Consider the following 25,138-nt stretch of genomic DNA (forward strand, 5'->3'; position numbering starts at 1 on the left):
GGAGCGGAGGGGGTCCCCCATTCTTCTCCAGCGGTCACTGCGAGCTGAGATCGGAACAGGCTGGCTGCCCGCGGCTCCTACAAGGCACGCGGGAGGAGGAAGGGGAAGGGGGGGAGGTTGGGGGGGAACCGGTGCCCAGGCAGTGCGCAGCCTCCGCTCTCCTCGTCTGCGCCCCGCAATCCACCCCCTCCCCTGCGCCCCAGCCGCGCCTCGTCCCCCTCCTCCCTCACCCCTTCCTTCCCCGATGCTCGGTGTCCACCCGCCGCGGGGGCCGCTCCGTCAGAGCCCGCACCCAGCGCGGGGCGCCAGCCGCAGCGGGGACACTATGCGAAGGGACTGCGCGGCGCCGCACGCAGCTTTGGGTTGAAAGAGCGGGCGCGCGGCCAGGGGGTGGCGGTGGTGGTGAAGGGCGCGCTGGAGGCGGAGGCATGGCGTGTGCCATGCCGGGTTAATCCCACCGAGAGCCACGGAGGTGTCAGGACCGCGATCCCCCCGCCCCAGTAGATTTGAAATGCCTGCGACTCCAGAGCCTCAGCGTCCAGAGCGTGTCTTGTATGTAAGTTGGGAGGCCCGAGAACCGCGTGTGGGTGGGGATTGTGTGTGTGTGTGTTGTAGGGTGTGGGGAGGGGGGGAGGAGGTGGTAGGGTAGATCCCCCCCCCCCCCCCTGCGATCAGCCCTGAAAGTAGAAGGGAAGCCGCGCGGGCTGGGCCGCCACGCCACTCCTCCTGCTCCTGAAGGTCGCTGGAAACCTGCGCCCTTCCACCTTCTGGGGAAAATCCGCCACGCCGACCTTCCGCCCCTCCCCGCCCCCACCCACGACCGGGCAGTGACACAAAGGACATCCGACTGCGGGGAGGAACACCGGAGAAGGACGGTAGGGACACCGGGGGCGCCTGGCCACGGGCATCCAGCTTCAGATCCTAGCCTGCCACACCGGCAAGATGTCATAAGTCAGGGATAGGGTTGGACCCCAAACTTGAAGTTGAGCACCTCTGGGACGAACTCGTGGCGGTTCATGAATCTTCAATGAGACTTAGGCTTAGAAAGCCAGAGGTGATCAGAGACCATTGAAGGAGAGACCAAAGAAGACCAGCCCCACGGAAGCCAAGGAAAAGAATTACACTGGAGATAAGAGACCTGGCTCTCCATCATCTTTGGAAAGACACAGTATCTTTTCTTAGAGCAGAGCGCGTAAGCACGCGTCTAGGGGATCCGAATCTCCTCCTTCCCGCATTTCGGGGGAGGGGGGAATTTCCTGAGTCCGCAGCTCCCAGGATCTAGCCAGTGGTGGGTCCCTGACCAGGAGGGTTTGGGGTGGGAGGGGGGAGATAAGGAGGGGGCTAACGGGGGTGGGGTGGGAGGTAGGGTGGCGCTGCGCCACGATGCAGGACTAAACAGGAGCACGTTGCTTCCCCCCTCCCCATCGCGTATCTCTGTTCCTCAGGTTGAGGGGTGAGGGGATGAGGGGATACTAAAGGATGCTGGCATGTCACTGGCCTTTCCCGCCAGAAGGGGTGCTTGATCATTGGAAAGGCAGTAAAAGGGGAAGTTTTTTTTTAATTTTTTCTTGGTATTTTTGCTACAGCCTGATCCGCAGGGTCGGTGAACAAAGGCCTCTGCTTGCCCGGGACGCGCGCGCGGGGGGGGGGGGGGGGCGCATGGATGAGCGCCCCTCTTCCCTCACCCTGGGGTCCGGGATCACCTGGCCCCAGATGGCCTTCCAGCCAGCCGGCTGGACACCTGGAGGAAAACGCGCTTTTTTCTTTTTTTTTCCCCCAATATTTTTTTTTGTTTGTTTGTTTGTTTTGTTTTGGGGCTTAGAACTCTGGGCCTGGGCCTGCCCCTGGCTGTCCCTGGCTGCCCCTGAGCTGCTTTCGCTCGAGGCGAGCGCGCAACCACTTGGAGCCACAGCTCCACTTAGGCTTTTTTTTTTTTTTTTTTTTTTTTTGAGTAGTTAATTGGAGATAAGAGTCTCACGGGGACTTTTCTGCCCGGGCTGGCTTCGAACCGCGATCCTCAGATCTCAGCTTCCCGAGTGGCTGGGATGCCAGGCGTGAGTTTGATCTCTGGTGCACCCCTCTCTTCCCCCTAACCATCCATCACCTCCCCACGTGTCGGGGAGGGGGATCTCAGCACCCACGAGGGAAGACCCTTGAGGGGACCCTTGGGCTCCTCGGGTGCTGGCCCAGGCCACTCGGGTTTTACAAGGACGCACATTGGGGGTGGGGGTGGGAAGAATTTCCGATATCCGCTTTGCGCGTCTTTCAGGAGCTGGGGAGAGTTTGGCGATCGTCTGAATCCTTTGTGTCTCTCAGCGGTGCGGACCTGGGAGGAGGAAGGGCCGGGTGGCTTGGGGGAGTGGGGAAGGGGGTGTCAGAAGCTTGTGTCTCCCATGGAAAGCAAAACTGCTGCGGGGGACCCCGTACTTTTTCTTAGAGTGATCAATGGTGTGTAGACTAGAGTAGAAAGAATTGGGGGTGGGGGAAAGCCCTGCCCCTAAGAAACCATGAATGCATTTGCGTTTGGAAGGAAATTGGACACCTCTAAAGGGAGCGGTGTGGTTGGTTTTTGTCGTGGTCGTTGTCGTCGTCGTTTTTGCATTTTTCAAAATAAGAGGTAGGAGGAAAGAAATCTATGGCTTGCTGAATTCAGGGCCCAGCCGGGCTGTAATTTGTCACCTTGATAGAAAAAAAAAAAAAAACTAGGCAGCAACTCGTGCTTTTTCTGACGTCAGAAGGACAACGGAAATAAAACCTGAGCTCTGGCAGCTGGCTGGCCTCATTGTCAAATGTCTTACACTGGGTGGGTGCCCTCTTGATCTAGCTGGGCCCTGATCTGCTGTGGGGTCTGCGATTCCTCTGGATTTTGGTTTAACCTTTCCTTTATGGACATGGCTTTGCTCTTCCTTCTCTTAATTCTCTGTTCTGAGGAACTGGAAACAGGACTGGTTTGAGGAAGTGTGTGTGTGTGTGTGTGTGTGTGTGTGTGTGTGGTTTGCTTTGAGGAAGTGTGTGTACATGTGTGTAAGTGCAGGATGGTACTGGGCCTTGAACACAGGGCCTGGGCACTATCCCTTAAGCTTTTTCTACTCCAGGTAGGTGCTCTACCACTCGAGTCACAGCTTCACTTCTGGTTTTTTGCTGGTTGTTTGGAGATAAGTGTCTCACCGACTTTTCTGCTTGAGCTGGCTTCAAACTGTAAGTCTCAGCTCAGCTTCCTGAGTAGCTAGGATGACAAACGTGGGCTCTTCAAGGTCTTTTAATTCTTGGTATGTTTTGGTTTGAGATCTTAATTTTTTTTTTTTTTTGCCTTTTTCCTCCCTCTTTAATTGTACTGTATTCAATACAGTACAATTAAATGTTTCCTTCAGGGCAGGCTTATTGTGTGGCTGGCACCAACTAATGAGATTAAGTTCTTGCTTCTGTGAAGGTCCATTCTTGTGGGAGATACAAAACATGGCAATGAAAAAAAAACAAACAACAACAACAACAACAACAAAAACCCCATGGCAATGCGTATGTGAATATATGCCAGGTATCAAGGCAATGGAGAAATAGAACCATATGGTGTGTTGTGGAGAATACTTGCCATTGGGCAGTCCACTAGGAGGGGCTGTGTGAGGACTGACACCTGTCCTGAAACCTGAATAAATGAGAAAGGCTCAACTCTTTGAATAATTATTAGTCCTGCCGAAGGAACAGCAAGTTCCTATTATCCTCTGCTTTGACTGTAATATAATTCAGCAGATGAGATGAATAGTGTTGAAAGGTATTTACTGTTCTTGTCAGCATTGGGGTTTGAACTCAGGGCCTCATGCTTGCTAAGCAGGCATTCTTACTGCTCTGCCACGTATTTACCATTCACCATTCTTTAGGCATATTCTGATGTGTATGGGTGTATGGGTATGCTGGTACTGGGGCTTGAACTCAGCACCTTGAGCTCTCACTTGAATTTTTTTGCTCTGATACTAGTGCGCTACCACTTGCGCCACCCTTCCACTTCCAAGTGTTTGTGGCTAATTGGAGATGAGAGTTTGGTTGACTTTACTACCTGGGCTGGCTTCAAACTGCAATCGTGAGGTTGTTCCATGAACTTAGACTGATGCCTGGTTGTTCTATGCTGGCTTTGCCTCCCCTTGGGTGATAGCTGAAACATCCTCTTTGGTGATCAGCAAGAACCTGATCTTGCTTATTGTGCCTCTAATATCCAGCACATCATAGTTGCTTAATAAATACTTGTTGGGAAGAAATGTTGGTCAAGCCATCTCATTCCTCTCTTTAGAGTCTTGTTGAGCAGACTTTGAAGTCTGCTCTGCTTTTCTTGCTCATCTCTCTGGCAGAGGCCAGATTCTTGCCAGGCCCCTTCAAATCTGTCTTCTTGTCTCCATTCCCTCTGCTCAAGTTCTGGTCCCTATCACCTGATCTAAATTTAGCAATTTGAATGGGATTGAAGAATCATGAAATGAAACAAGTCTGGAGCTGGTGGCTCATGACTATAATCCTACCTACTGAGGACACTGAGATCTGAGGATTGCAGTCCCAAGCAGGCCAAACCAGGGAGACAAATAGGAGACTCTTATCTCTAATGAATGAGCAAAAAGCCAGAAGTAGAGGTGTGGCTCAAGTCTTAGAGTGCCAGCTTTGACCATAAAAACAAAGCCCCGATTTCAAGCCCCAGTACTAGCAAAATGAAAAAAAAAAAAAAAATGAAACAGATGTAGAGGAGCCTAGAAGAATCTGACAGTGAGGAGAGGGGTAAAGGAGGCACAGCTTCTCAGTCGTTCTCTTTTGCACTGTACCTTCCCTGCTTTTTCTGCCATTAGTGGCTTTTGGATTCCTCTTGAAATTCTATATAGTTGTCACAGCCTAGCGCAGATGTCTCTCTCCCCCTCCCCCGATCACCTTCCATTGTCCACCATTCACTGACCACCTTCACTATCATTTTTGGATGGATTTGTAGTTGGCCCTTTACTTTTTTGCATGATTGGCATTCTGAGAGGTGGGAGGCAGAGGCCAAGTTAGCCTCTGAATAAGGACTCAAACTACATCCCAACTTTCTTGCTCAGGGTCATTGGGAAAGTAGTTTCACATCTCCAAGTTTCAGGTTTTTTCATTTGTTAAATGGAGATGATGATGCTGGTGATGATTGTGGTAGTACTCACCATATATATATATATCCTGATGATATCCTGATGATTTAATTAAGATAATGGATGTGAGATGTTTGGCGCCGTGCTAGTAGCACTTCATATATATTAAATTAAAAAGGATTTCAGGTTCCTCATCTTCCAGAGATGGAGAATGTGGATCAGAGAAGTTTCCTTTACCGTTGCACTTTTGTGACTAATCTTTGAAAAAATGCTTTTCTAAGCCAGGTGCCGGTGGCTCACACTTATAATCCTTAGCTACATAGGAGGCTGAGATCTGAGGATCTCAGTTTGAAGCCAATCTGAGCAAGAAAGTCTGTGAGACTCTTATCGCCAATTAACTCCTCCAAATCTGAGAGTGGAGCTGTGGCTCAAGTGGTAGAGCACCAATCTTGAGTAAAAATGCTAGGGACAGGGCTGGGAAGGTGGCTCAGTGGTAGAGCGTTTGCCTTGCATGCATGAGGCCCTGGGTTTGATTCCTCAGCACCACATAAGCAAAAAGAAAAAAGCCGGAAGTGGCGCTGAGGATCAAGTGGTAGAGCGCTAGCCTTGAGCTGAAGAGCTGAGGGACAGTGCCCAGGCCCAGAGTTCAGGCCCCATGATTGGACCCCCCCCCCCAAAAAAAAGCTAGGGACACTGCCCAGACCCTAAATTCAAGCTCTAATACTGGCACCCCCCCCCCAAAAAAAAGCTTTTCTGAAAGGACTATTCTAGTAGAAATGACCTAAATGTTACCAGCCTCTGGTTAGTTAGGGATAGAGGAAGTACATATATAAAGTAAACACATTCAAAACAGCATGGTGAGCATCAGAATAAGGAATCCTGGTACACTGACCATACATTGCCTTTTCTTTGTTCCAGTACTGAAGTTTAAACTCAGAGCCTCACATTTTCTGGCTTGCTTTTCTACTCATGGCTGGTACCTACCACTTGGCCTGGCCTCTGCTGATGGCTTTTGGCTGGTTAATTGGAGCTGAGAGTCTCAGATTTGTCTGTCTGTGTTGACTTTGATTCTCACAACTCAGTCTCTTGAGTAGCCAAGACTATAGGTGGGAGCCATTAGTACCCAACTAAATGGTCTTGGTTAGTAAACACATTGTACTCATTTCTAGAATTGGATCTGTGGTCATTGTTTCTTTAGCGATAACATGCCTCTTGATTAGTCAGTAATAGTAGAGGAATTCAATAACAGGTTGGCCATGTGGTTACACTCTTGCAGGAAGAGACTTTGGAATAAGTTTAGTGTTTTGCCCCTGCAAAACATCAAAACAAAAAGGGTCTTAGCTGCTGTTTGTTCTCCTAAAACTTAAATGGCCCAAACATAAAAGTTGGCCTAGCTGAACATTTCAAAATACTCAAAAAGCCCCTAGTGCGGGTATGGAACCTCCTGCCTCCACCCCAGCCTAGTTTCCCCAGTTCCCTATCCCCAGTTCCAACCCACTTGCAGCTCCCTTGGTCCCTGGTAGGAGCAAAGCTTAATCCCCCCATCCACCACCATGGACCTGAATCAGGATAAGTCTCTTCTGATTGGTTGATTGGTATATGTCTTATTTACATAGGGTATAACTTAATGAAACCAGGGTTCCAGATAAAATGCAGACCTTCACCAGTAGCTTGCTATCTGTTTCTTTTCTTTTCTTTTTTATTGGGGGGGGGGGTGGTCCGGTCATGGGGCCTGAACTCTGGGCCTGGGCGCTGTTCCTCAGCTCTTCAGCTCAAGGCTAGTACCCTATCACTTGAGCCACAGCACCGCTTCTGGCTTTTTTCTGCTTATGTGGTACTGAGGAATCGAACCCAGGGTCTCATGCATGCAAGGCAAGTGCTCTACCACTGGGCCAACTTCCCAGCCCCTCATTCAACATTTTTATGGCTGACTTTCTCCTCACTTTCTTCTCTGCTCAGTTATCTAAGCTGCCTATCTCACTGAACTAAGCAGTGACACTACTTGGACAAGTTTAAAAAGCTGTTTAGGATGATAATAGTCTGAAATCAGGTTTTGGGGGAGGGTTTTAGATGAGTGGTTCTGAGCTTTGGCTTCACATCAGACTATTTCTGCTCCTCTAAAATCTATCTGCTTCAGTAAGGCAATGACTAAATATACTAATATGGACCTTACATCAAAAGAGGGATTAATTTTTTTTTCTGCTTTATCCACCCATCTGCCCCAGATAGTAAAACGAAATCTCAAACATTGGAAGACAGCCCCCAGACACCACAACAGGATCTGGTTAATACAGCCTTTAGGGTTTTTAACAACAGGAAAGAGGTGGCCCATATACAACAGGCCTGGCAAACAAAGCTAAAGTATCAGATGCTAGCAACCAGAATCCCAAACCAGAAATCCTCATAGGCCCAACTCAGGTGTCCCTAAATGAATCAGTCAGTTCCAGACACTGAACAAAAGCCTGCCCTAACCCTAGACCACCATCAAAACCTTGCCCCTTCTATGCATAGTGCGGGCACTGGAAAATGGATTTCCCCTACAGGAGGCAGATCCCACCCTTGGATTCAACCACAGTTACCATGCCCCTTAACTGAGACAGCCGATCCCAGACTGCCTTTCCATCCAAGCAGCGGGCAGAACCAATACAAGTGTTACTGGGGTGGCACCAGGGAGAAAAATCTCTTTCCTCATAGACACCAGGGTCAGTCTATCTGTTCTCACTAAAATTTGCCAGGCCTCTCTAAAAAGGTCTCCTTCTCCATAACTGGAATGAAAGCAACCTGGGAGGTGTCCCCTTAAAACTCCTCCATCATATGATACTTTTGGGGATCCATTTTTTCTCCTCCCCTACCCCCCACCCACTGCTGGTTCCCTTTATTGGGTTGTGATCTTCACAACTTGGGAGCAGATCTTTTTATCTCCTCTCCTTCCCCTCCCCCCCCCCAATTCAAGGTATACACCCCAAAACGATATATCCTTCCCCATTCAAGACCTCCCACCACCAAAACATCCCAAGTCACAAATTAACCCTTCAGGAAGGGACATCCTTTAACCCTTCCATTACATCACACCACACTCCCATTCATTCCCTTGAAAGATCCCACCAAAATCATGGCTGTCCTGCAGTATCCCCTCTACCAAGAGGGACGGCGAGGCCTTAAACCTACAATTGACCGTCTCTTCAACTCTCATGAATCCCACTTATCAAGGAGCCTGATCTGGCTGACATTAGGCCTAGAAATCGAAAATAAGCCAGAACCCCCTCCCCTTCAGGGAATGTTCCAGAGGTAAGCAAACCAGCCACAGGAATGAACTTGGCCATTAATTTCTGTTATCATGTTTGCTTTCCTGTATCCCCCCTCCCCATCTAAACTTGACTGTGCAAACCTATAATGGGTGCTCAGATTTTGGCGGGGACTCCAAGCGTTTCACTTGGTCTGTGGATAGTCTCTTCATCTTTCCATGATACTCCCCACTCCCCCCCCATAATACCTGCATAATATCATACCATAAAAAATTGCCGAACAAATCCTTCCATTTGATCCAAGATTTATGTGCAATTAATGTGGGCATCAAACCAATCTACCCCATTGTTCCAAACTCCCACATCCTCTTATCCTTAATTCTGAGACCACCTTCCTCGCAGTACTGGATCTCAAAGATGTCTTTTTCTCTATTCCCTTACATCCCACTCAGCAACCCCTTTTTGCTTTTACCTGGATGGACCCAGATTCACATTATACCTGGCAATTTACCTAGTCAGCTTTTCCCCAAGGATCTGACTTCCTTAAACTTAGCCCTGAGTAATATGTTGATGGCCTCCTCCTCTGTAGCCTGTCGCAGGATCTCTGTAAACAGCACCTCACCCTCCTCTTCAATCCTCTCTCTGATTGGGATTATAAAGGCCTCTAAGAAAAAGCCACAACTCCTTTCTTGGTGGGTCACATCTCTAGACTTCCACCTAAATACGGGGATGTAGATTGAGTCCACCTGAATGCAAAATAGCATTCTCAAAAAAATAACCTCTTCCTAAAACAAAACAGGAGGTCTTGTCCTTTCTTGGGCTCACTAGCTATTTCAGAATTTGGATCCCAAACTATTCCTTAACAGCCAAGCCCTCGTCTGAGGCCCCCATTGGTGACCCTAGTAAACCTCTCCCCTCTCCACAATCCCTGAATACCACCTTCTCTCTCAAACAAGCCCTACCTAAGCCCTCTGCCCTATCTCTACCCACCCCTCACAAAACCACTCACCTACACATCCACTCTGACAAAGAACAAGCTCTAGAACTTGAGGCCTACACCACTGCTGCCTCCTTCTTACCTATTTGTCAAAGCAACTGCTGTGATGGACCCTTGAGGCACAATTCTTACCACTGGAAATGGCCCCATGGCTGGTAGAACTCATAGCACCAACTAGAGTCTTTACCCTACTCCACCTTAGCCAGAGACAGGGTAGTCAATGTCTACACCAACCTAAAGTAGGATTGTAACATCTTTCAGTCACATGCCCACCTAGGGCAGGAGTGTGGCTTCCTAACCACCAAAGGGGCTCTCTATGTGATCCATGTGCTCTCCAACAACCACTGAAGTCACAACAATAGATGCAAAAATAAAGAATTGTCTTAACAAGACAATATTTACTTCTGCCGAAGGGTACACCATCAACCATCCTCAAGGTGCCTCTAAGGTGCCTTGTCTGTTCAACTCAATTGGATGAAGCTTCTACTCTTGACCCTGTTTAAATTCTGGGCTCTTCCCTATAAACCCTGAATGATTAGCCAGTTTGAGGCTTTGTGTGGAAGATTCGCGAGTCTCCCCAACCTCCCTGCTCTACCTTCCAATATCCCGAAACCACTTTTCCTCTGGCTTCTTATTCATTCTTATGGTCAAGAAGATGATGACAAAACGTGTCATTCTATTTTAAGGATCTGCACTTTTTTTCTTCTAGAATTTTCTATGAATTAACGAAATGGAAATGAGTCTGCCAAAGGGGTTAACGATAACTTTACATCAATATAAAGAAATAGCTATTTATCAAGAAATAAAGGCTTACTGTTCATTAGCTTCACTTATTAGTGTGTGTGTGTGTGTGTGTGTGTGTGTATGTGTGTGTGTGCCAGTCCTGGGGCTTAAACTCAGGGCTGGGAACTGTCCCGAGCTTGTTTGCTCAAAGCTAGCATTCTGTACTTCTGGATTTTTGATAGCTAATTGGAGATGAGTCTCATGCACTTTCCTGCTTGGGCTGGCTTTGAACTGTGATCCTCAGATCTCAGCCTCCTGAGATGCTGGGATTACCGGTGGTTCCCTCTTACTCTTGCTTCCAGATAGCAAGACCAACCTTTATCCTTACAGTAGGTCTCCTCACTATTCTGGAAGCCAATGAGTTTGACTACCTGGAAATTTCAGTATTTCCTCCAGATAATCAGAACTACCTCATAGAGTTTAATCCCTCTTAAATAACCTTTTTTTAAAACCTTTTGTCTGTTCTTCCTTCTGACCACAATGATTTCCTTAATTTCCCCTTGGTTGACCCTGATGCACCCCCTCCCCTTCAATTTCTATTTTCCCTTGATTAAGACCTGAGCTCATCATCTCCCCACCACCAAACCCAACTTCTCTTCCTGCTACATACCTGTATATAAGTACAGAAATTGGTTAGCTCACCCTACTCCTCTTTTCTTTTGGACCAATACATCTGGTTGACTGTATCAATCCAAATTTAAGCTGAGCAATGTCTTCTCTTCTCGAGCCTCACAGAGTAACAACTCGGTATTGGTGTTGAAGGCCCTTCTCTCACTAAAACAACAGCTCAAACCTCTTATCTCCTCCCCTGCCCACCTTCCTTCACTTGTCCAGGCCTCTGGCTTCAGGGGATCTAATCTCCTGTGCCCCCTTATATATTCAGCACCCCCCCTTCCCTCCGTCTGTTCCAGTGGGCATCCTCTTTACCTCCCGCAAGCAAATTCTATCTCTTCCTCCTTCTATCCTTTCAAACTCGGATGCCACCACCACGAGGCGTGGGGAGCTCCCAACATGTCCTACCCTAGTCCCCATACACCCCAGCACCCATACTTCATACTGCTCTCTTACCAGCTCCTCTACTACCACTTCTGCCTTCTGTCAAGGCTGCCTTCTGGTCTTTCCCATGTCTGTCGGGAATATCCAAAACATTCTAGCAATCCTCTTGTCAACTTCTTTCTCCAACATCTATCTTCCTTTAGTTTACATCACACTCTCAAGTTGTGGGAAACCCCGTTCCCTCATCTGCCTCCCTCCAGCTCTGACCCCTCACGATCGTATGACCATCGTCCCCCTTCTCTTCCTGTGAAAGAGTACAGGTACACGCATATAGGATTCAGTCCTTCATTGATTTTGACCAGCTTGCATGCTTCTCACCCCACACAAGGGTGTCTTCTTCTTCTGTGGAACCCAGTCTTATGCCTGCTTGCTCACAAACTGGATGAGTGTTTGTACCCTTATCCTCCTGCTCTGGCCTGTCCTCCTATACTGTCAGCCCAGACCCCATCCCCATTCCCGTCACTCAGCACATCAGATTTCACGGACAGCCGAGCCTGCCTGTCCCTCTTAATTTTAGGATTTGGTGTTCTGGCAGGTGTGGCCCCAGCTTGGCTGGTCTTGGAGACTTTATCCACCACATCCAATGCCTCTTGGAAGCTCTAAAGGACAATCTAAATGACATAACAATCCAACTATCAGCCTTACAGGCCCGAATCAAGTACTTGGTAGCCAGCTGTATTACAAACCAGACAAGGTCTCGAATTCCTCATGACTCTTCTTTTGCCAGTCCTGGGGCTTGAACTCTGGGCCTGGGTGCTGTCTCTGAGCTTCTTTTGCTCAAGTCTAGCACTCTATCATTTGAGACACAGTGCCACTTCCAGCTTTTTTGAGTGGTTTATTGGAGATAAGAGTCTCACCATTTCCTGCCCAGGCTGGCTTCAAACTGTCATCCTCAGATTTCAGCCTCTTGATTAGCTAGGATTACAGGTGTGAGCCACCAGTGCCTGGCTGGTTTTATGCCTCTTGTGTGGGAAAGACTGCTGCTTCTATGACAACAAATCCAGGCTAGGGAGCTACTTCATCCCTCAACAGAATACAGGCCTCTATACATCCCCTCTACCCATGGGATAGCCCCTTATTTTCCAAATTCTTCTCTTTTATTTTTTTCTGCCCTGCTTAATCAACCTCCTTCAGGAATTTTTACAACACCAAATGACAGCCATTTCAAAAGCCCCCACCTTTGGATAGCTCAAGGAGGAAATCACTGCTACATTTATCCCAGACTCCAGAGGCCTCTCCAGCCCAAACCCAGCTAGAGGGACAATGTCACCCCTTTCTCTATAGACCTGAACAAGCGCCTTATGACACCAGGCTTCACCACCATAGGCACTTTAGGGACTTTCCACTGCTGGGAACGGTCACCACAACTGGACCAAAGTCTCAGTTTCCTGTAACAGACGACTCCCAGACACATCAGTCAGCAACAGTTCTGTCTCCCCCAACAGCCTCACTCCTGCTCCTTCTGCTCACCTTCTTCTTCTTTTTTTTTTTTTTTTCAAATTTTTTATTGTGATTAAGTGGTTACATAATTTCCCAAATTTCACAGTATTGTGGGATCGTGATGCTCAGTTAAAGTCATAAACATATTCTAACTTTCATGGGGCAAATTGTCTATCATGGTCTACAACCTTTATGAGTTCTATTCTGCTCACCTTCTTAAAACCCCACAGCTTATGCATGAAGAAGTTCTCTCTCCCAACTAAGCCAGGATGCTAAAAGTCCTTCTCAGATTTTCAATATATGCTACCTATCCACCATGGTGATGCACAGTTGTACTCCTAGCTACTCACGAGGCTGAAATCTGAACATTCAGCCCAGGCAGAAAGTTCGTGAAATTCTTACCTCCAATTAACCACCAGAAAACCAGAAGTGGTGCTGTGGCTCAAAGTTGTAGAGCACTAGACTTGAGTGAAAAAGCTCAGGGACAGTGTCCAGGCCCTGAGTTCAAACCCCATCTCACACACACACACACACACACACACACACACACACAAAAGCTGCCTATCATTGAGCTCACTCCTGACTTTGTCTCTCATTCCTCCTGTAATTCTTGAGCAATTTTTTTTCTTTTTTGTTGATTGTGGGGCTTGAACTCTGGGCCTGGGCTCTGTCCCTCAGCTCTTCAGCTCAAGGCTAGCACTCTACCACTTGAGCCACAGCACCACTTCTGGCTTTCTGGTGGTTTGTTGGAGATAAGAGTCTCATGGGCCGGGCGCTGGTGGCTCACACCTGTAATCCTAGCTACTCAGGAGGCTGAGATCTGAGGATCGCTGTTCAAAGCCAGCCCGGGCAGGAAAGACTGTGAGTCTCATGGATTTTCCTGCCTAGACTGGCTTGGAACCGTGATCCTCAGATCTCAGCCTCTTGAGTAGCTAGGAGTACAGGCGTAAGCCACCAGCGCCCAGCTTTGAGCAATTTTCTTAGAGTTTGTCTCACTGAACTAAGCTGTGAAAATACTTGGACAAGTTTGAAAAGCTATTTAGTATAATAGTCAATCAGGGTTGGAGAAGGGTTTTAGATTACGCATTCTGAGCATTGGCTTAACATCAGACTATCTCCTATTCTCCTAAAATCTACTAGTGACCAGTCTGTCTCCAAGTATTCTGATTTTGTTGATTAGGCATAGAGACCAAATGTAGGAATTAAACACCAATGAATGAGCCAAGCACCGGTGGCCCATGTCTGTACTCTTAGCTACTCAGGAGGCTGAAATCCAAAGATCATGGTCTGAAGCCAGCCTAGGCCAGACAGTGTATGATACTCTTATCTCCAATTAACTATTTTTTTTTTTTTTTAAGCTAAAAGTGGAGCTCAAGTGGTAGAATGCTAGCCCTGAGCAAAACAGCTCAGGGACAGCTTCCAGTCCCTGAGTTTGAGCCCCAGTACTGGCACCCTTCCACCAATCAATCAATCTATGTATCTATCTATCTGTCTATGCAAAAGGAGTGCTTCTGCTACACAGTGGTTTCAATTTTAAGCAAACAGAGCAGAAATTATAAGAGAAGCTGTGCATTGGTGGCTTATGCCTGCTATCCTAGCTACTCAGGAGGCTGAGATCTTGAGGATCACAGTTTGAAACCAGCCCTGGCAGAAAAGTTCCCTTGAGACCCTTATCTCCAATTAACCATGCAAAAACCACAAGTGGCACTGTAGCTCAAAGTGGTAAAGTGCTAATCTTGAGCAAAAGAGCTTAGGAACAGCGCCCAGGACCTGAGTTCAAGCCCCATGACTGACCAAAACACAAAACGAAACAAAAATTATAAGTTGATTTCCAGTGTTGCTTCATGAAATCTTAGTCACATCCGATTAGAAGACTGGCTGACTTTTCTCCTGGATTGTACCAAACCAACCTGTTACCCACATCATGGAACCACAACCTCCGGTTACAATTTATAGCTGGAATTTTCCCAGGTGCCGAAGCCTGTCAGTGATACAACCCAGGCCACATGAAGATTTAATGTGAGGGTCTCAGTTTCCATTTCCTAGGAGTGGTAAAGACTGGAAAAGAGGAACAATGGAAAGGAAAGGGAAGGGACAGCCTGTGGCCCCAGGTACAGAAGAAGGAAGAGAGACAGGAGAGAATACGGAGGAAAACATCAGCTTAATTTATTGAGCTGGGATTTTGTTTAAAAGCTGCACAATGGTAGCTAGAGGAATTCAGGGTTCTCCTGCCTCAGCTTCCTGAGTGTTAGCATTACAAATGTGTACCACCACACTCGGCTCCGCTTGACCCCTTTCTTTCCTCTTCTGTCCTCTCCTCCTTTGCCGTAACCATCCCTCCATCTCTTCTCTTCGTCCCTCTACCCACCTCCTAGAAGAGTTCCAAGTCCATTGGCAACATCTAATATCAGAGTTCCACTTAAAATCTGTATTACTAGCATTCCATTTTTGTTGTTGTGCTGGTCCTTAGGGCCTGGGTGCTATCCCTAAGTTTTTTTGCTCAAGGCTAGCACTCTACCACATTAGACACAGTTCTACATCTGGCTGTTTTAGCACTTAAACAGAGACATGAGCCTCATGGACTTTCCTACCCAGGCTGGTTTCGAACCACAACCCTCAGATCTCAGTCTCCTAAGTAGGTAGGATTAACAGCACCCAGCCTTAGCATTTCTTGATTTTAAGAAAACAACAAAAGACCAATGACAATCTGGCTTATTAATATTGCTCACTGGAGAGGACTAGATGGGATATGATTTCTCTATTTTCTTTTTTTTTAATTTTTATTTATTTTTTATTGTGAACATACTGTACAGAGGGGTTACAATGACATGGGCAAGATAATGAGTACATTTCTTATCAAGCATTGTAGCCTCCTCCTTTGTTTCCTCTTCCCATCCCTTCCCAGCCTCCTGATTTCTCTATTTTCTTATGTCCTTTCATTTTTGCTCGTTGACCTTGCCTATCTGGGCACTGCCGCCCTCAGTCTTAACCTTTAATCGAAATCTGTAGATCTTAAGGTTGGCTGTACTTTTGGATTCCCTGGAGAGCATTTAAAATACCCATCCTTGGATCCTATCCCAGATTCATTAAGTCAGAAACTTATGTGGGTGCCTTCCTCTTACAGTTATTCCTTTTTTTTTTCTTTTTTAAGCACCCCAGGTAATTCCTATGTCTAGTTTGAACAGAAGACTACTGGTCTTCTAAGTCAACTACTCAAAGAGATGCATCTATACGCCATTTCCTGATTGTTGAAGGGAACCTTTAACAAAGTCTAATATCAGAGGACTTTAGAACTGAGAGATCTGTGAGGCAGCCTCAGTTAACCCAGGCTTCTTGGGACTCAGAAAGAAGAAAGGAAGTGTTCAAGCCTATACCTATACCTGTTATTCAAGTTTGAATTATAAGGTCTTTCATTGCCTTTTGACTTTTCAAGTAAAGGTATATTTTAAAGGTTTCTTTTTCCATGACTTCTCTTTATATGCACCACCTTGTGATACTTTCAATTTCTCAGTTTTTCTGTTTTCCTAGAGTATTTTGTTTAGGAGCTAACTGTCATAGTCTATCAAGGGCTTAAAAACTAATTAACATTCACATCCTGGTGGCTCACACCTGTAACCCTAGCCTACTCAGGAGGCTGAGATCTGAGGTTCAAGGTTAGAAGCCAGCTGGGCCAGTAACGTCTGTGAGAGTCTTATCTCCAATTAACCAATAGAAAGCTGGAAGTGAGCTGGGTCTCGAGTGGTAGAATGCCAGCTTTGAGGGGAAAAAACTAACAGACAAGCACCTAGACCCTGAGTTTAGGACCTAATACTGGCACACACACACACACACACAACACACACACACACACACACACACACACACACAAGATAACCAACAAAATTCCCATCTGTTGCTTTAATTAATTAATTAACTAATTAATTTATTTATCATGGCACTGGGGATTGAGCCCAGGGCATTGAGCATGGTAAACAAGCACTATATCACTAAGCTAAATCTCCAGCCACATCTGTTGCTTTTTATTCAAGAGCAATCATTAAAGGTCAAAGCTACCATTAGAATGAAAACATATGCACGCAAAGAAAAAGAATTTTCTTAGAGGTGAAAATAGTCAAAAGTTCTTTTCAACTCCCCAAGTCCTTAACAATGATTTAAGTCTATTTTCAGTTGGTAAGAAAAAAAAATATTAATCCTCACACTAATAAACTCACAAGTTTTTGTTTGTTTGTTTTTTGTCAGTCATGGGGCTTGAACTCTAGGTCTGGATGCTGTCCCTGAGCTCTTCAGCTCAAGGCTAGCGCTCTACCACTTGAGCCACAGTGCCACCACTGGCCTTTTCTGTTTATTTGGTGCTGAGGAATTGAACCCAGGGCCTCATGCATGTGAGGCAAGCACTCTGCCTCTGAGCTACCTTCTTAGCCCCTTTTTGTTTGTTTTTTTAATGTCATCTGTGGTTTATCTTCCTACATCTAGAGTTAGAGGTTGACTTAGATTCTGGAGTTTCTGTTTAAATCAGAGTCATTTCAAAACACCTACATATAAATATTACTTCCCCAATCTCCTAGGTTGGGCACATTGACAATAGACCCTTAAAAGATCTTATAGGAATCTGAACAGAAGTAGAATCAGGGAACAGTAAGAGCAGGGTCTGGGAGCTCATAGACAAATGAGGCGCCATGGGCTATCTAGGAAGTTAGCCGATCATCCCACGAGGCCCCATGCAGGGATGGAAGAGAACTTCCTGTAACTGGGCTTTTCTTCCTCCTGCCCTTCTGGCCAGATAGTTCTTTGTTGGGGGTGTTTAGCAGCATTCCTAGCTTGTGTTCACTTCATGGCTATAGCAACACTGTACTTCTAACAGCCAAAAATGTTCCTAGCTCAGACCCCCAGCTTCAGTACAAGTGTCTCTGCGCTTGTGGACATCATGCCAAGAATTCTTCAACATTCCAGGCTTAGTGGCCAGGGTACCAATAAAAAAAAATACTTTTTCCATTTATACAAGACTTTACGGTTTTAAATGTGTTTTCACCTGAAACTCAGTGTGCACAGAGTAAGTGGAAAACAAATCAAGTAACAAACTTAATGAAAATGATGAATGGTGCTTGTTCTGGCTTCACATTCTCCCTTTTATTTTGTGCTTAGATCATGGAATATGTTTTCTTCAGGCAGATCATAGATGTTTGTTTCTTTATTGTGCAGGTACTGGGGCTTGACTACAGGGGCTGAGTACTGTCCCTTAGCTTTTTTGGCTTTACCACGTGAGCCATGGATTCACTTCCAGCTCTTTTGGTGGTTAGTCGAGGACAAGCAGAAAAGGTCAAAAGCTATGTACATGTGACTGTCTGTATAAGATGATGTTAAGTGAAATGAACCCCAAGATAGGGACACAAGAGGTTTTGTCTTTCTTGCTGTTGTTTTTAATGTATTTATAATGTGCTATGTGATTTTTTTTTGTTTCTTTTGGAAGTTCTCCCATGGTACAACCCCTGTTTTTACTGGATTTGATTCCAGTGCCCTGCGTCTTGTATATACATTTTTTTTCTAATTTGGGGAAGGGAAGGGAAATAACAAAATGCTGAAATAAGGATACAGGTTCATCCATTGTAGCAATGAGATGTACAAGACACTATGTTAAAAATGAACTTTACAACTTCGGGAGGGGGGTGGAGGGAGGAAGGAGTTGGGGAGGTGGGGAGGGAAGGGATGGTAGAAGAAAAACAAAGGAGAGGGTAACAATGCTCTATAGGAAATGTACTCATTACTTTCCTCTGGAACCGCTCTGTATAGTATCTTTACAATAAAAAATATATATTTAATAAAAAAATCTTATGGACTTTTCTGCCCTGTCTGGCTTTGAATCACAATCCTTAGATTTCAGCCTTCTGAGTAGCTTGGATGACAGGATTGAGCCTTGGATGTACATTGTCTTTAACAGAAATAGAAAAGCTGACTTATGAGATCAGGTGATGTGTTCAGGTTCAGGGAAGCAGCCACCGAGGCAATGGTGGAGAGGTTGGCTGGCAGCCAGAGCTGGGAAAGAACTTATGGAAAATTTTCTGAGCAGGAAGGAATCTGAGAGACCATCTCCCCATCTTGTTCTCTCTTTTCATAGAAGAAAAAAACAGCCCCCCCTTACCCAAAAAGCCCCCCCCCCCCCAACGTGTGACATAGTAAGTGGCTTTGTCATTATCAAGTAGTATTTAGAAGGGAGATCTTAGTCTAGATTTAGGAAATAAAAAAGGGTGGGAAAGATCTGAGAGATGCCTGTAAGATGAAACCCAACCCCACAGGCTTGAAACCCTAAAAGGAAAAGATCTGGAATATGTGGAGCCAAAAGAGTTCTCCCGTGATGAGGGTGGAGGAGGAAGGGAACGGTTAGAGGTCCGGAGACTGCCAAAGAAGAGGCACTGAGGACAAGCTGGGGGAGGCTCAGATTCCAAGAAAGTGAAAACTAAGTAAGCCACTTGCTTTGATTAGGTAGCAACTGAAAGAAAAAGAGGAGTTAGCCTAAAGCTGGTGGCTCACACCTATCATCCTAGCTACTCGGAAGCTGAGATCCTGGGGATTGTGGTTCAAGGGCAGCCCAGACAGGAAAGTCTATATCTCCCAATTAGCCACTAAAAAGCCAGAAGTGGAGCTGTGGCTCATGTTGTAGAGTGTTAATCTTGAGCAGAAAAAGCCAAGGGACAATTCCCAGGTCCTAAGTTTAAGCCACAGTACCAGACCCCCCCCCCCCCCAAAAAAAAAAAAGACTATAGCAAGGAACAGACATGTTCTATGCCGAATAAACTGTAATTTATAACCTATTATAAATGTTGCGAGATAGATAATAACTGTGCTGAAGTTGACATCAAATCTTCACAATTGATCCCAGTCTGCCTTTTAAGTAATTGCATAGTCTGATCACTATTTATCTGCCAGTGAAACTGTACTCCTTTCTTTCTTAAATTCATCGGCACTTCTTGCATCTATGGGTTGGTCACGGGATCCTTGCTCTGAGAAGTCTCATCTCAGATCTCAGCTCTACCTGTCCTTCCACCAGGCAGTCATGAAGTTCCAGAAAGCATGATCGGGATTAGTTACAGCGAGAATGATTGTGGCCCCCTCAAGCAGTTAATCAAGCATTATTGGTAAAGGGGTAGCACCATTGTTACTGTCAGAACTCAGGATAGAGAATGATGTCTTAATGAAGAAAAAAATGGGTGAAAAGAATAACCCAATGTCTGGGATCATTTTTGTGTTTTTAACTGTACACAGACTTTTAAAATTCAGAGTCATTCTTTTGTTTTACAGATATTTACTGAGTGTCTACCAAGTGCCAGGCACCATATCTATGTACATTGAAGAGCGCTGTGAGGCCAATAGAGGACCTTGTGCCCAGTGACCGTCTTTGCTTGTGGAAATAACAGGTGACTTTGACTTTTTTTTTTTAAAGTTCATTTTACTCCATTTGTGAAATTGTACTTTCTACAACACCTTATTCTCTTTTTCTTTCCTTCCTTCCCTACTTTTCCTTCCTTCTTCCCTTCCCTTCCCTTCCTGTCCTTTTCACTATCCTTATCTTCTTTGGTGCCAGCACTGGGGCTTGGACTCAAGGTCTTGCATGCTCACTCAGCTTTTTGCTCATGGCAGGATGTTGCTCTACCAGATGAGTCACACTCTACTTCCAGCTTTTTGCTGGCTAATTGGAGAGAAGAGTCTCTTGCATTTGTCTTCTTGGGCTAGCTTTGAAACTCACTCTTCAGACGTCACTGTCCTGAGTAGCTGGGATTACAGACATGAGGCATTGGCACCTAGCTACCTTATTTATTAATTTATTAATAAGGAACAACCATATTTTTTTAAAAAAATGCACTTCTCTTCTTCAAAATACCTCCAATATGATACACTATGATAAAAGTAGGTTTAAAAGAATCTAAATTCCCCAATATTAATTTAAAAAATAAAAGGGTTGAGCCACAGCACCACCTCTGCTTTTTTCTGTTTATGTGGTACTGAGGAATTGAATCCAGGGCTTCATGCATGCTAGGAAGCACTGTACCACTAAGCCACATTCCCAGCCCTCTGTGAGACTCTTTTGTCCAATTATCTGGAGCTACATTTGAAGTGGTAGAGCCATAGCCTTGATAAAGATAAAAATAAAAATAAAAACTCAGCTAGGTGCTGGTGGCCTATTCCCATAATCCTATCTACTCAGGAGGCTAAGATCTGAGGATCAAGGTTCAAAGCCAGTCCAGGCAGGAAAGTCCCTGAGACTCTTATCTCCAATAAACCACCAGAAAGCCGCAAGTGGTGCTGTGGCTCAAGTGGTAGATTGCTCGCCTTAAGCTGAAGAACTGAGGGACAGCGCTTAGGCCCAGAGGTCAAGCCCCACGACATACAAAAAAATAAATAAATAAAAAACAAAAGCTCAGAGGTAGGACCTGAGTTTAAGCCCCAGTATTTGCGCGCGCGCGTGCGCGCGCGCGCACACACACACACACACACACACATACTCACAAGTATATGTTGCCAGGTTCTGGTGGCTCACACCTATAATTCTAGCTACTCAGGAGACTAAGATCTGAGGATCGTGATTTGAAGCCAGCCTGGTCAGGCAGGAAAAGTCTGTGAGATTTCTATCTCCAAATAACCACCAAAAAACTGGAAGTGGAACTGTGGCTCAAGTGGTAGAATACTAGCCCTGAGCACAAAAAAGTGATAGTGCCCAGGACTTGAATTCAAGCCCCAGGACTTTCTCTCTTTCTTCTCTCTCTCTCTTTTTCTATCTCTCTCTGTCTGTCTCTGTCTCTGTCTCTGTGTCTCTGTCTCTGTCTCTCTCTCTCACATACACACACACACACACACACACACACACACAATTTGACTAGAATATCTCTCAGTGGTAGAACACTTGGCTAGCAGCCTGTGTAAGGCCCTGAGTTTGACCCTTAGTACTGAAAAGAAATATGTTGCAAGCAGGGCATCAGCAGCTCATGCCTGTTATCCTAGCTACTAAGGCTGAAATCTGAGAATTTCAGTTCAAAGCCAGCTCAGGCAGGAAGGTCTGTGAGAATCTTTTCTCCAATTAGCTACCAAAAAAGCTGCAAGTGGAGCTGTGGGTCAAGTGATAGAGACTAGTTTTGAGCGAAAAATGCTCAGGGACCATGCCCAGGCCAAATTCAAACCCCATGACTGGCACACACAAAATAAAATTGTTGTAGAAGTTTTAAAGAATCCTGAAAGCAAGGAGGTTTCATTAGATAGGAAATTGTGAAGGAAAAAGGAAAAATGTATGGCCTGAATGTGGAAAGAAGAGAATACCGGAAAAAAGAATCTTTCTACAGCTGGGTGCTGGTGGCTCACGCCTATAATCTTAGCTACTCAGGAGGCTGAGATCTGAGGATCGCAGTTCAAAGCCAGCCCGGGCAGGAGAGACCGTGAGACTCCTGTCTCCAATAAACCACCAGAAAACCGGAAGTGGCACTGCAGCTCAAGTGGTAGAGCGCTTGCCTTGAGCTGAAGAGCTGAGGGACAGCGCCCAGGCCCAGAGTTCAAGCCCCACGACCGACAAAAAAAAAAAAAAGAATCTTTCTACAGTACATTCTAAAAGTCCTTAAAATATCAATAAATAAGAGGCACATTGAAGTTCTGACACTTAACAAGGTTACAATCATCTCTCTTGTTTGTTAATATTTTATGTTGTTTTTGGTGGTTCTGGATTTGACCTCAGGGCCTATGTGCTATGCAGGAGCTCTACCACTTGACTCATGCCTCTGCTCCAATTTATTTGGGCAATCAGACAAAATATCAAAATGTTACCAAAGAAAATTTTCCAATCGAACCATAGAAAAGAATTCTTAGCCAAGGCTCATTGCTTGTAATACTACTCCAGAGATCTGAGGCTCCAAGTTTGAAGCCAGCCCAGGGTAGAGAAAGTTCATAAGACTCCTATCTCCAATGAACCCCCTTTCCCCCCCAAAAAAGGGAGCAGAGCTGTGGCTCAAGGGACAGCACCCAGGCCCGGAGTTCAAACCTAAGTACTAGAGCGCATACATACATTACCTGTTAACAATTCTCATTGCACTTCTGAGTTGTTTTATCACAGTCCCATTGCCAAACTTAAGTGTCCCAGTGGGGTGGCCATATAAATATTCTTTCCTTTTTTTTTTTTTTTTGTCAAGGGGCTTGAACTCATGGCCTGGGCACTGTCCCTGAACTTTTTTGCTCAAAGCTAGTGCTCTACCACTTTGAGCCACAACTCCATTTCCAGTTTTTAGGTGGTTAATTGGAGATAAGAGTCTCACAGACTTTCCTGTCTGGGCTGGCTTTGATGACAATCCTCAGATCTCAGCCTCCTGAGAAGGTAGGATTACAGGTGTTTTGATTTTTGAAGCACATCTTACTATGCTGTCTAGACTAACCTCCAACTTGGTAGGTAGCACAGGCTGGCATCTAACATGAGATCTCCTTGGTTCACTGCTGGGATTACAAGAGTGTACCACCATGCCCAGCTTTCACACCTGGCTTGTCCTTGCTTTTGAAGTTGCATCTGGTTCTGTGCGATCTTCTTTTTGCTTAGTGACATCATGCCCCTGAACTGTTTCTTATATTCTGTTGGTGATCCCTATGAAACTTAAAACCACAATTATCCATGTCAGAGAACATGTGAACTCTGGTAATCTTTCATTTCTGATGAGGAAATGAGAGTAGCAGGTGGATCGGCCCCAATCCCTGGGTATGAGTTTTAAATTCCCTAATTCCCTGACCTGGAGTGATTTCATCAAAGAGATTGACTTAATCTCTTGCAGTGGATGGCTAAACAGCTTGCTAAATTTCAAAATAAAATTTGTTCTTTGCCTGCTAGTCCACCAGGTTGGAAGTTGATCCTTCCAGTGATGCCATTTATTGAGGAAGGATTTGTGGTTTTTATTCAGCTGGGATTGATGCATCTGAAGTGTTTTGTGTCCTTGCTATCTGTGTTCAGCTATATGTGTCCAAGGATCTGATATGGTAAAATAACTGAATCATTTTTTTCTTCCTTTTCTTGTGCCAGCAATGGGGCTTGGACTCAGGGCCTGGGCTTAAACTCAGAAACTTGGGCACTGTCTCTGAGTGTTTTCACTCAAAGCTAGGGCTCTATTGAGTCACGGTTTCCCTCTATGGCCTTTTGCTGATTAATTGAAGATAATAGTCATCCAGACTTTCTTACCTGGGCTGGCTTTGAATGTCGATCCTCAGATCTCAGTCTCCTGAGTAGTTAGGATTACAGGAAAGAGCCACCAACACCCAGTTTGTAATATTCATTTAAAATTAATAGTGTTTTTTCCTATGTTGAATAATTTTTCACTCTGTTCTCTCTTAGCAGAATCAACCACATCTATTTGCTGCTATTTGCTTCTAAATCCACTCAGAACGGGAACAATTTGGACTCATTTTCTGGCTACAGAAACCCTGTCACCATGATGCATTTCAAAAGTGGACTCGAATTAACTGAGTTACAAAACATGACTGTGCCAGAAGATGATAACGTTAGCAATGATTCCAATGATTTCACCGAAGTAGAAAATGGTCAGATAAATAGGTGAGTATTTGTCCATCAACGTGTCTAGCCAATATAAGAAATGACACTTAAAAACATTATTTTGATTTTCAGTTCTTCTCTGGATTATTTTGACTTTCAGTTCTTCTCTGGAATTATTCATTACTAATGTTATGCTCCATTTGAAGATGAAATTTGAATTTCTTATGGGACATCTGTCAGGCATAGTCTGCCATAGCAAATGAACCAAATTGGGAAAGTAATTTATTCATCTTTTCAAATCTTTCAATTGAGTCTAATAAAAAAAATGTATAAATATGTTACTTCCCCTCCCCCATCAGCCTAAACTTTTCAAAAGCTCAATGCTTATGAATTAGACAGTCTGTTGGAATTTTACTGCATTTCTGTATCTGATTTTATACTACAATCAGGACACTCTTTCTTTCTTTCTTTCTTCCTTCCTTTCTTTCTTCCTTCCTTCCTTCCTTCCTTCCTTCCTTTCTTTCTTTTCTTTCTTTCTTTCCTCCTTTTTTTGTGCTGATTCTGGGACTTGAACTCAGGGCCTGGGTGCTGTTTCTGAGCTTCATTTGCTGAAGGATACTGCTCTATCACTTGAGCTACAGCTCTACTTCTACCTTTTTTGTGATTAATTAGAGATAACAGTCTCATGGATTTTTCTGTCCAGGCTAGCTTCAAACTGCAATCCTCAGATCTCAGCCTCTTGAGTAGTTAGGATTACAGGTGTGAGCCACCAGTGCTGGGTACATTTATTTTTTTTTTTTAAATCAAGATATGGTTTGGATTGGGTTGCTGATGGCTCACACCTGTAATCCTAGCTACTCAGGAGGCTAAGATCTGAGGATCACAGTTGAAAGCCAGCCCAGGGGGGAAAGTCCAGGCAGGGAAGTCGGTGAGACGCTTATCTCTCACTAACCACCAGAAAAACAGAAGTGGAGCTGTGGTAAGTGCTAGCCTTGAGCAAAAGAGCTCAGGGACAGTGCCCAGG

General features: G+C 45.3%; 1 protein-coding gene across 6 annotated transcripts in view; it reads left to right on the top strand.

The window, feature by feature from the left end:
* Nucleotides 1-301: 301 nt before the first annotated feature.
* Slc38a1 (solute carrier family 38 member 1) overlaps nt 302-25,138 on the top strand; it is a 63,874-nt gene continuing 39,037 nt past the window's right edge. Inside the window, exons 1-4 of one of the 6 annotated variants that reach the window (XM_042677728.1) lie at nt 302-556; nt 739-875; nt 19,905-20,020; nt 23,956-24,174. In XM_042677728.1, coding sequence (XP_042533662.1) covers nt 24,053-24,174 — 122 coding nt within the window. In that variant the 5' untranslated portion in view covers nt 302-556; nt 739-875; nt 19,905-20,020; nt 23,956-24,052. The other 5 variants (XM_042677726.1, XM_042677731.1, XM_042677727.1 and 2 more) reach the window with 5 other exon arrangements.

The sequence above is a fragment of the Dipodomys spectabilis genome, unplaced genomic scaffold (assembly GCF_019054845.1).
Source record: "Dipodomys spectabilis isolate Male_0828 unplaced genomic scaffold, ASM1905484v1 ptg000039l, whole genome shotgun sequence".
Lineage (NCBI taxonomy): Eukaryota > Metazoa > Chordata > Mammalia > Rodentia > Heteromyidae > Dipodomys > Dipodomys spectabilis.